Source organism: Motacilla alba, chromosome 10, assembly GCF_015832195.1.
Source record: "Motacilla alba alba isolate MOTALB_02 chromosome 10, Motacilla_alba_V1.0_pri, whole genome shotgun sequence".
NCBI lineage: Eukaryota > Metazoa > Chordata > Aves > Passeriformes > Motacillidae > Motacilla > Motacilla alba.
This window is the reverse complement of record NC_052025.1, coordinates 10095189-10107532: the sequence shown is the minus strand read 5'-3', so window position 1 is coordinate 10107532 and position 12344 is coordinate 10095189. Positions and strand designations below refer to the sequence as shown.

Here is a 12344-nt window from a genome sequence, read left to right as displayed (position 1 = left end):
GAAATCTTGCATTAAGAGTGTGAAAATTCCTTCTTGACCATGCTGAAATACATGCAAGGTTGTTTTTTTTTTTTTTTTAATTCTCATATTTTGATCAAAACCTGAAAACCCAACCGTTTTTTTCTATAAGTAAGACATAATTTGGTAACTGGCTATAAAAATAGCTGTTTGGTAATGGGCAATGAATAACCAGTCAGAAAAAAGAACAAAATTTTATTTGGATATAAAATCTTAAACCCATCAAGTTGTAAAATTTCCTGTTGTCCATGCTATCTTTGGTCTTCCAGATTGTTAATAATGTTAATGCAGTGCCTATGTTGTCCAAACCACTGCAGAAATAAAAACATTCTGGCCCTAAATTAAGGCTGAACCTAAATTAAGTGCTTCATCCATATTATGCTTATGCAACCTGACAGATGCTGAGTGGTGTGTCAAAGATACTCTAAAATTTTAAGGCTTGGGAAATATTTTTGAACTTTTGGGAACTGAGGTGTTTTGGAGATGGTGTTGTGTTTGGTTTTGGCTAGATTTTTTTAAACAAAACTTGGTCTCTTGATGAAGTAAATATGATATCTTGTGTTGGGAAAGTGGCTCACTTTCCCCACTCAGGCAGTGCTCAGTTGGAACTCCACAGGGAGCCACTGGTTCTTTTCTAGATCTAAGAGTCCAGAATGGAAGAGATCCTCAAATACTATTTTTGTGCAACAGATGCAAAAGCCAAATTGCTGTTTCTGAGCTATCCAGACATATCGGAGTTCCCATCTTTACATCACAGCTGGGCTTTCCATGGCCACCTGTGCTGCCACTTCCTTTTCTGTGTGGCTTCACTCCACCATGACGTTCCTCAGAGCCCCTTCAGATCTTCTCTGCCAGTACCTTCCTACATCAGGCATTACTGAGACATTTTTCTCAAAAGCACAACTAGAAAGCTTCTGTGGCCACTCACTCATTGCCTGTTTGTTCTCTTCTAGATGTGAATGAGTGTGAGACACCTGGCATCTGTGGGCCTGGCACATGTTACAATACTGTTGGGAACTACACCTGCATCTGCCCTCCTGATTACATGCAAGTCAATGGAGGAAACAACTGCATGGGTATGTGCTGGGGTTTCTCTAAAGCTTTACCTTAGTGCACTGGGCCAGGGAGGAGATCATCTTCCCTAAGAGTTGCCTACTGCATTGGCCTGAGGTTTTCTTAATTTTCACAGATATGAGAAGAAGCCTGTGCTATAGAAATTACTATGCTGACAATCAAACCTGTGATGGTGAGCTGCTCTTCAATATGACCAAGAAAATGTGCTGCTGTTCCTACAACATTGGACGTGCATGGAATAAGCCTTGTGAACAGTGTCCTATCCCAAGCACAGGTACATTTTTGCATTGCAAAGCCATCTGAAGGCCTTGGTAACATCATAATTACTATTAGTGAGTGTAACACCATTAGAGATGCTGTGTCTTTTTCTGCTCTTATTTGTCTAAAATGAAGGGGTTTTTGTCTCTTTGTCCTGGAGATGACCAGCTCTACTCATGATGAAGGCATATATGGAGTGGTTTGTGTCCATGCTGCTGGGTTGTGCCTACCTTGTGCCAGTTTCACTGTCTCAGAGACTTCATGCTCGATTAATCCATCTCTTTGCAAGTGCTTGTTGATCCAGTGTTGCGGCACTGACCAAGACTTTATTGGTGTTGCTCCAACAAATGCAGGGTCTGGTCTGCTCTGCCTTGATTGCTGTTTGCCATGAAGGGCTGGCAGTGATACTGTGGTGTGCTCTGAGAATGATCTGTGTTGAGCAGCCAGATGTAAGGTGTAGGATGTCTCTGCTAATTGCACAGGCATACAAGACTCTTCCACGCTGGGTAGGAGTGCAGGACATCCCACTCTGGTTTGAGGTGGTTTGCTTCAAGAGCAACTTCCTAGACACTTGATTCTTCCAGCTTGTAGTTCAGGTTTTTACGAGTCAGATCTGAAATGGTGTGCAAACACTGTAATGCACAGGAATAGACATAAGCAGAGCAAAATCAGCATGTGATCCCAACGGAGTGAGAACCCAAGGGAGCTGGCATGGTGAGTTTAGGAAAGGGGCTGCCTACCTCTGCATGCTCTGCAGGTTCTGAAAGAGTAGAACTTTCTTGGCCAGAGCATATGATGACTTTTTGACTGTTGATTAATTCCAAATGCTTTAATCATTGCTTTGCTTTCCTGTTGCAGATGAATTCTCCACACTCTGTGGAAGTCAAAGGCCTGGCTTCTTCATTGACATTTATACAGGATTACCAGTTGGTGAGCTGTAATTTATGTTTTGAACTAAATTCCTTGCTACCTCTACCCTCTAGGGTAGAGGGGAGGTTTGTTTTCCCAGTTTTGGGGTTTTTTTTCGTGTGAGGAATAACAATTAAACAATGTAATGGAGTTCAACCTTCTGTTTAAGTCAAACTTAAGTGCAGACTGGCTACTCCTAGCTGGCAGCAGTGACAGTTGCTGCTTGTAATCAAGGCAACACAGAGCTCCAAAGAAACTCTAATCAGGGCTACATGAGCAGGGCACAGATACTGGGAATGAGAGGTCTGGGAGTGAGGCCAACCAGCATTTGGTCTGAGAGGAACTGGGAGTCTTTCCTTCAAACTGAAGCAAGATTTAGTCTGACATTTCACATCAGTCCCCCTGGGTATTGGTTTGACACAAAAATCCTTTTTTCTGCTCAGCTGGAATATTTCTCACATATGTTATTGTGTGTTACATTTGAATCGTGAGTAACAAATTGCAAAACAAAAAGAGAGAGAGAGGAGGAATTTTAGGACAAGGAGTTGAGTAAATCCCTAATGGGACTCCCTTTTGTTTTCATTTACACTAAAATGCAAATGAAAAGCAGATAATGTACCCTGTAACAAACAGAGATGGCATATAGGCAGTAATCAGATGCTGTAGCACGAAGCTGTTGCTGTGGTGCAGTGTTTAGCTAGTTCGATGAAAATATTTCTAGTAAAGTGGGGAATGCAATTTTTAAAGAGGTTACAGAAATGTGCAATATTTATTATTTACAAGGTAATTTCTTGGAAGCAAAGTTTCCCCTTCTGGCTGTTAGCATTAGTCCAGATTGTTGCAGAGTCTGCTCAGCTAATTTGGCCCTTCATCAGCATCAGCAGGGAGCCCTTGGATGTTGCTAGCATGCACAGGTAGGAGCTGCAGCTGCAGCGTTTGACACGTGTGCAGGGGTGTTGCAGGCTGCTCTGCGCTGCCACAGCACGGAGCTGTGTGGTGCAGGAGCCAAGGGAAACAGAAGGGCTGTCCCACAGAGCCCACCAGCACAGCCAGTGCGTGCAGGCCTGGGCTGAGACTGATGCACACACAGCTTCTCACAGCTGTGCAAATCACAGCTCTCCCTGCTGCTCTGGGCTCCAGGCTGTAGCGCTCAGCCTGCTGCTTTGCACAGGGGTTACTCGTGTCCCATACACCTGCAGGCACAGGATCAGGGGAGAGCCCTCTGCAGGGGCAGTGCTCTGTGTGCCCTCTAATATTTGCTCACAGTCCAATGATGTTACTCTCTGCTTGGATTAAAGTTCTGTATGGTTACTCCAGGTGTCTGTTTCAGAAACAGAAATAGTTCTGTTTTTATCCATCCTGTTTATGAGAGGACACGAAATGACAGAATCTAATGTAGAAAATTAGGGGTTGGATCCAGCAGAAAGACAAAACAAACAAATAAAAAAAACCCCACCACAAAACCAAACAAAACCACATTATCTGATGGAAACTGCAGTCAGCTGACAATTGCCCACCATATTCTATGACTGTGTACCTCAGTGCATATGTCAATGTTTACTGAAGGCAGAGGCTTTGGAGGAGTCTCTGAACTCTCTTGTGTCAGAATATTAAGATGTGTAAGGACCCGATAGGTAAGACATATAATTGTAATAGTAGCTGGGTTTTTTCCTGCCAAAATCAGTTACTTAACTGGGGTGTATATAAAGCATTGGCAAACCCTGGCTGTCTGGCTTAATCAATCTAATTAATTGCATGTTGGCAGCACTTCAGATGTTACCTGTCATTGGCACTGTCGAACTCTTATATAAGACCCTGAAATTTCAAATTAACCCCTAATTTTCAAATTAACTAGGGTAAAACAGTGCAAAACTAATTCTGATGAGTGTTTGCTTTCAGTCATGCTCTCCTGTGTTAAGCCAAAGACAGTTCCACTGTCTCTCTGGCTCTTCCCAACGACTCCACTGTGGCACTTGGGAAGGTGATGAGGTTCATCAGGGCTGTGGGTGGGAGACATGAGGAAGGACATGTCTTCCTCTGCATTCCACTGTAGCAGAATATACCTTCAGTACAGAGGAGAGTCAGAACCTGAGAAAACAGGAAATACCTACATTTTCACAGTTTGCAGTGACTCGCTCACTGTTCAGTTGGGAGCATCCTGATGCTTGCATTATGTTTGATAATTAACTTAAAGGGTAAATGCATAAGGACATACTCTGTAGCAGAAGATTCTGTGAAATTCTCAGTACAAGTATTAAAAAAAAATTATTCTTGCAGATATTGATGAATGCAGAGAGATTCCTGGAGTGTGTGAAAATGGGATCTGTATAAACATGGTTGGCAGCTTCCGGTGCGAGTGTCCTGTGGGCTTCTTCTACAATGACAAGCTCCTGATCTGTGAAGGTAGAGTGCTCCTCTCATTCAGAGGAATGGTGTTTCACCAGTGGCAGCTCAGACACTGCCAAATCAGAGCCTTGAAGGCATCCTTAATGAGGGGAACATACTGCTATCAGTGTAATAAGTGTGTGTTAATCCAGACATTTTGAATTATTTTGCATGGAAAATACCACATTTTCTGATTTTCTGTCAGACATCTAAGGCCTTGAAGGCACATGAGTCAGCAGTCCTGGGAAGAAACTATTTTTTTTTTACATTTGACAGTAAAGCCAAGAAAAAAATAATAGTATTGAGTCAGATCATGAGCACAATTTTTTTTTAAATTTCAAAATATTTTTTTCTAATGGAAAAAATATTTTTGTAAAAAATATAAACAGATGGTTGTTTATTTCTAGTTTAAACATTCCCTAACATTGTATTAGTCAGTTTAATGAAGAAACTGAAGGTAGCATATGAGTTGCTGTCATTCTCTGCTGTGTGTTATGACTGCTCACAACAATGGGTGCTGCAGGCAGGGCGCTGAGAGCTTTGAGTAAAAGCTTCTTCTGTGGGCTGCTTCTAAGTGAAAACCAATTACATTTCTAGAGAGATGAAGTTCTCCTTATGCAGCGCCTGAAGTAAAGAAAATCGATCAAAATTTTTTTGCCTAAAGCTTTGTGATGGTGTTTACATTGAAAACTACTAATTAACACCTGCATTGTGAAAAAAATATGCTGTTGACATCTTTCCACGGCCAGCTTACTCTAAGACTCAAGCTCCTCTCTGTCTGGACAGATATTGATGAGTGCCAGAACGGCCCAGTTTGCCAGCAGAACGCAGAGTGTGTGAACACAGCTGGGAGCTACCGCTGCGACTGCAAACCGGGCTACAGGTTCACGTCCACGGGGCGCTGCACTGGTGAGTGCCTGGGAGGGCTGCAGGCACGAGGGGCTTTCAAAGGGCTTGGAAAAACATCTCTCCTCCCCAGAAAGTTGGTATTTCAGGAGATGAGCTGAGCTTCAAGAGTTCTTTTAAAGTCTTTTAGGCCATCCCATAAACATTGAAGTAATTCCAGGCCTATCCCATGGATGTGTAAGTAGGAGTTAAAAACTTAAGTAGGTGTTTGTCTTTCATTTTCTTTAGCCCTTGTCACATCTAGGAAGGGAAGACCATTTGATATATACCTTTCTGTATTTTCTGATTTTCATTCTGATTTTCTATGTGTGTTTTAGCAATTTATTTTCCACTTGTGTTTTTTACAAATAATTCTCAGATTGCTGCTGGAGCCTCTGTTGATAAGCTAGACTTACCTGCTTGCCTGTATGCAATAACTAACTTGAAAAGGTTATTGTTGAATTTCCTAGCTTGGATACAGATTTAAACAGGGCCCATAACATTATTTTTAAATACTCACTGAATGGGACTGAACTTTTCTAATCTATTTGCTTTTTCTTACAATATCTTAGTCCAGAGAGGCATTCAAGTTAGTGAGATAACTTGACGAGTTGCTGAGATTTTAAAGACTGCAGTGGGACAAGCTGCTGTAAATATTATATACTATATACATTTCTGAACAAAATAAGAATTACAGCGGAAACTAGTAACATTATCCTTGGGTTTTTGCTTCTGAGTACTTGAGTTTTAGGAAGTGCACTTTTCCCTGCAGTGCAGTTTTTCATTGTTTTATGTGACCCTTGTGGGAAAAGGGTGTAGGGAAAATCAGAACTCTTCTATGAGAACTAAAACTTTGCTTTGTTAAGCTATGCAGTGGCACATGTAAATATTCAATATGTTCCTAATGTAATTGTTGTTGTTAAGGGTTCATTGCAGGAGTACAGGAAGAGCAAGGGAAGGTTCTGATATGGGTCACAATTCCAAAGATGAATTGGCACAAATAGTAACACTTCCCTGTATTTTGCTCTTTCTTTATAAGTGGTGAAAATAAAGTTACACAATTAGAGTAAAAATACAAGTGGTTGATAAAGTACGTGATCCAGCAAAGGAAGGAAATTCCCAACCACTCTGCTGGGAGCAGAGAGGGGTAAGCACCTTGCAGTATTGGATCAGCCAATAAATCACTATCACAAAAACTATCACACCCCTGTAGTTTATGTGCTATTGAGTCAAGCCCAATATATCGTAGCCACTAGTACTGGGAGTACTGCATTTATCTTACCTTCAAGATAGCATTCTTCTGGTGCTCTGTATTGTGGTAAACGAAATAGTTTTTCTTATAAATTAGTTTTTCACATGGCTATTCACTTGCCCACGAAGTACCAGAGAGTCATAGTTTTTCTTTTGTCTCTGCTCTCCTGAGCTGAAGATTAGGAGTTCTTAAGACAGCATTGGCTTTCCTTCTGCCTCCTTTAAACTGTGATTAGCAGTGCTATTCATCAATAGCATTGGGAGGGCTTGGTCCTCAGTGCACACCCATCCAGAGTTACTCACAGCCCCATGGGATGTCCAGAGGTCCTGGGGATGGGGCTGTCAGGCTGTCTGTGATTGTCCCTGTGCCAAGTACAGTGCAGTAAGAGGCAGGAAAGTGAATTGGAATACATGAAGCTCTTTGCAATTAGGAACAACTTGATTCTTACTTTTGCAATGACCTGGGGATGGTTTGCTGAGAAACTGCGTCTGCTTGGCTTAGATTACATAGAAAGGAAAATTACTGAGCACTAGAGCCTAATCAATTTTAATACAAGCTCATGGCAGCACCTCAGTTCTCATATTTTGGAGCTGCAGCATGGGAAGGAAGGAAGTATATTGAATCAAACCAGCTCTTGGTGGTGATGAGGTCAACAGATGAGGTCAGCAGAAACATCTCATATGATGTTTCTCATTTGTCATGGAAAAAACTATGCCAGAGAACATTTTGTTTGTTAACATTTTATTTCATTTACTATTGATAGAATCCTGGGATGTGCCTGAAAGCATTTCTAACGAGAGTAGCAGGAAGCTGTTGAACAAGTATAAGAGATGCCCTGCTATTGTAAGGCTGCAATCACAGCTGGCAGGAGAGCTCTACTCCTTTGCAGAATTATACAAAATATCCCCTGACTCCACAGAGCAGTAACTCTTCTTGCTGTTTGAGCTCTGTCCAGTTTATAGGATCACCACATTTCATGGATGCTGCAACACCTGTATGTGCTGTTTTCTCTCTGCATGATGAGTTGATAAATCCAGTGCCTTTTATCTCTCTCTAAGCCTCATGAGAAAAGTGTGGTCTTCATTCCCCTTTCTGTTCTGCTGATTTCCATGAGTTGATCACAGAATTTGTGCTACAGTCAAATGTGCCTAAATGCAAGTAGCTGCTTTCATGAGAAGAATGCAAACTGTATTTCATATGCCTCTTTCATATCTCCTGCAGTCAATATAGAGCCCTCAGTCTCAGACTTTTTCCAATCTTGTGTCATTAATTCTGCTTTTCAAAGCCATGGTGATCTGCTTTACCTCCAGAAAGAATTTGAGGTTGCTAAAAATTATTTTTATGCTAAATTTTTTTCAGGTCCACAAATACTGGAAGAGGTAACTTGCATGCAAATAAGCCTCTTTTCTGGGATTTACTTGGTAATGTTTTTGTCATTAATAAATTAAAAATACTATTTTAAATTAGGCCATGCACTGGATACTGTCTTGGTTGCTGCTAATGTGTCTTTCCAGCCTTGGAGTTTAGAAGCCTTAAGTTTCACTGCTCCTCTTTGTTTTCAGATCGAAATGAATGTCAAGAAATTCCCAATATCTGCAGCCATGGGCAGTGTATTGACACTGTTGGAAGTTTCTACTGCATCTGTCACAATGGATTCAAAACCAATGATGACAGGACAATGTGTATAGGCAAGTATATCAAATTAAACTGAGCGTAGGCTCCCATTAAAATAGTTACTAAGCCTGTCCTCTTTGTGATGAGAAGTTGCATTACAAAATCTTGATTGTGAGCCATTTACACCAGACAAAGGTACAAAACTGGCCATTAGAGATGATAAAAAGCTGATACTGAATGAAAACTGTCTCATTAAAGTAGAGTGAACCTTTAAAATTACATATCCTGACTAATGAACTGCTAATGCTTTCATTTTTGAAGAAATCATTCATTCATCTTAGAATTTTCTGGAGCATCTTGTCTCATTTATTCCTTTAGGCAAGAAATTGAATAGATTAATATTGCAATGCAGCAGTTATATACAGCCTACTTGTTAATAGAGTGAATGAAGGGTAGATTTCTTTCCAGAAAAAAACCTTTTTCAAAAACAGTCATCTTCATTAACAAGGAGATTTTATATTTAACCTATTCACAGCTGTCAGTTGTGTGTTGTATGAACAAATGGAGATTTCAAAATGCTTACAATTAAAGATAGCTTACACTTACTTTGGGAAGGGTGATACAGGAACCAAAGTAAAGTAAATGATTGTTGGACCCTTCACTATTTTTGTAGATGTTAATATCAAGTGTGTAAATGTATGTAAAATCTTCCTTTAGAGAGTTTTGACAATCTTTTGTTGGCTGTCGTGGGTTATTTCTCCCCCGTTCCTTCGCAGATATTAACGAGTGCGAGAGAGACGCCTGCGGCAACGGAACCTGCAGGAACACCATTGGCTCCTTCAACTGCCGCTGCAACCTGGGCTTCATCCTCTCACACAACAACGACTGCATAGGTGAGGAGTGCTGAGCACAGGCGTGTGCTCCTGAGGCCTTCTGCTTCTAGCAAAAGTACCATCAGTACCATTAAGTGACCCTGTTTTGTCAGTCTCAAAAGGCCTCTTTGATTATGCGCTGCTCACTTTTGTAGAGCCACTTGAATGTTGGCCCAAGATACAGGAACATTTGGGTTCCACTCCTGCTCTGACAATTTTATAGTATAGTAATTTCTTCTCACTTGCTTTTGAAACAAGATTGTGTTTTCAGTTACTTTGTTGATATGGTGGAAAAAGATATCTCACCCAGTTTCCATTGTTGCTGATGTTTCTGCCATCTTTCAATGTTATTTGTCCTAGATGTGGATGAGTGTGCAAGTGGAAATGGAATGCTCTGCAGAAATGGTCAGTGTGTCAACACCATTGGGTCCTTCCAGTGTCTCTGCAATGATGGCTATGAGGTGGCTCTGGATGGAAGGACTTGTGTTGGTAAGTGCTTTCTTTTAGGGTTGAAAAAAATGCAGCAAACCTTGAGCAGATGTGCTTAGTGAAACAGTGGGGTCAGAGAGAACTGTCACACTGCCATCATTGTACCTAGCAGAAGGAAACTATGACAAGAGGACAAGAAGATGACTCCTCCCGCTCCTGAAAAGTTCCACCTTCAGTTTGATGGAATCAAAATTAAAGTGGCCTCAGTCAGAGATTTATTGAGATAACAGCAATTACCTAAAATAAATTGTCTTTCTTTTCTTCTAGATATCAATGAGTGTGCACTGGAGCCTGGAAAATGCTCACCAGGCACATGCCAGAACTTGGATGGCTCATTCAGATGTATCTGTCCTCCTGGATACATCCTGCAGAATGACAAATGTGAAGGTGTGTACAGAACAGTCCTTCTTCTGTCTATTTCTTAGCTGCTCACAATTGTTACCCATTTCCTTTGCATTTAAATGTGAGTAATGTTTAGTCTTTTCTGGCAGTGTACAGTTCTGAACTACAGCCACTAGTAGAAAAGCTCACTTCCTAGAAAAGGTCTCTCCAACATTTGCTTAAACCAGAACTACTTGCTCTGAACCCTAGAAAAATATAATCCCAGGCAGTCTCCTTGGTGGTACATTGCTGAAGTTTGCCCACTGCCTGAGGATTTGAAACTAACTGTGGGTTTTGCACTTGGATTACTGCTTCCTCTTTCTTGTTTTGGGCTTTTTTGTTTGTCAAATACGATAGATATCTGTGATGATGTAAGATTGCCCTTTATGTAGTACAGCTGCCAGTGTAAATATTATTGTTTCTCATCTCTTTAATTACTTTTCTTACAGACATTGATGAGTGTGTGGAACAGCCAGAAATTTGTGCCCTGGGCACATGCAGCAACACTCCAGGCAGTTTCAAATGTCTGTGTCCAGAAGGCTTTGTATTGTCTTCCACAGGAAGACGATGCCAAGGTAAGTTCATTCCTATTTTCTGGCATTTCAAAATTTGTTTGCTGTTTCATAAAAGCCTTTCTAGCGAGCTGTTTCTAATACAGCAAGAAAGCTCTGGACTCAAACAGTGTTTTTCATAGGGAAAACATGATAATTCTGTAGCTGGGGCCAGGTTCTGTCTTGCCCTAACATCTGTTTTTCATTAAACAGAACACTGCAATAAAAGGGGTGAAGTTAATGTTAAATACACCAGGTTAAGCAAAGAAATTATGTTGTCCTGAAATCCCTTCTTGCACCCCTGGAAGAAATGTTGGGACTACCTGGACTCTTGGTAGACAGCAACAAGACACAGAGATGGAGCATGAATACAGGCAGGAGACTCAAGACAGCATTTCCAGTTTTAAGACAGTTTAGCTCTTACCATGTTCATCATAACACTTTTTATATGCTGATCCTCTCCACAAATGTGGGTGGAAAAAAAGATTATTGGAAAAAATTTGCAAACAATTTTGTGTGGACAATGAGTACCCATCTGCTTAGGGAAATCTGAAGTGTCATTCGGCTGCATACGCAGTTCAGAGCCTGAACATGGACACTAACAGATGAGATGCTAAAAGCTGACTATCTAGTAATTAAAAGCCACAGGTTGGTTTATTTTGTATATCAAGAACAAGCACAACAAATTAGGGAATGAGTTACTTCAAAACCTTTGCAAATTATTAAATAGATACAGCATTAAATGTCTTATACACTGTGCACAGTGGGAGCCACTGATGAGTAAGACCTTTATAAGGACCTCTGTAGTTTTGCTTGGCACAGAGCAGTGATGCTTGTTGACACCATAGCGAGTTCTTCCCTTCACAGTGGGCTAAATGAAATTGTGGTTTTGGTAAAAATGAATCCAACCTGCAAGAAACATTCATCCAAGTCTTCAAACCACCATGCAGTTTGGCACAGTTACTTCACTCAACATCAAGAAAGCATGTTTTAGCTGTGTTTATGTAGCTTGTATAAATGAAGTTTCTTCAGTCTGAGGGTTTTCTTTTCTTCAGGTAAGAAGAAAAAATACTACAAAAACCCACCAAGAAACAAAATCCTTAAAAAGAACGCAGTCCAATCTTCTGCTTTCTTAACATAGGCCACTGTTCCACACAATGTCAGAGGAAAGTGCACACTTGTGTATGAATTTCAAAAGGGCTTCTTTCTATGCCCTAAAGAGGACTGTTCTTCTTTTCAAATATCTCAGGCCAAGCAAAGTTTTGTTTAAAACTTCCCATTACCTAGGACTTTGTTAAAACCTGGACATTGCCCAGCATTGATGCTGCAGCCGGAAAACTGGATGAGCAGCTGCTTCCAGAACTGCCCTGCTGCTGTCCCCCTGCCAGCACAGAGAGCTGCCAGCTCCCTTCCTGCTGGATGCTTGTGGTCTGTGATCTCAGTTCTGTCCAGCATCCTGGTTACCCAGCTTCAGGGAATAAAATGTGGTGCCACAGGGAGAGTTTGCTTTGTTTGTGTGTACCTCCGGAAGAATGAGGAAGGAAAGGGCTGTTGAAAATTGCCTCTCATTTTAGCACTACACAATATTGTCATTGCAAGTTGATGAAAATCTCTTGACTTGAGTGATTCTTACTAGTAATAGAATATAAATTCATG

The 12344-nt window shown here is 41.0% G+C and overlaps 1 protein-coding gene across 3 annotated transcripts in view; it reads left to right on the top strand.

Moving 5' to 3' along the window:
- Nucleotides 1-12344, top strand: part of FBN1 (fibrillin 1) — a 146847-nt gene that overhangs the window by 115194 nt on the left and 19309 nt on the right. For all 3 annotated transcript variants that reach the window (XM_038146667.1, XM_038146668.1, XM_038146669.1), the window contains 10 exons: nucleotides 972-1094; nucleotides 1208-1366; nucleotides 2209-2280; nucleotides 4537-4662; nucleotides 5431-5553; nucleotides 8344-8469; nucleotides 9172-9288; nucleotides 9628-9756; nucleotides 10024-10143; nucleotides 10587-10712. In XM_038146667.1, coding sequence (XP_038002595.1) covers nucleotides 972-1094; nucleotides 1208-1366; nucleotides 2209-2280; nucleotides 4537-4662; nucleotides 5431-5553; nucleotides 8344-8469; nucleotides 9172-9288; nucleotides 9628-9756; nucleotides 10024-10143; nucleotides 10587-10712 — 1221 coding nt within the window. The remainder of the gene's footprint in view (nucleotides 1-971; nucleotides 1095-1207; nucleotides 1367-2208; nucleotides 2281-4536; nucleotides 4663-5430; nucleotides 5554-8343; nucleotides 8470-9171; nucleotides 9289-9627; nucleotides 9757-10023; nucleotides 10144-10586; nucleotides 10713-12344) is intronic.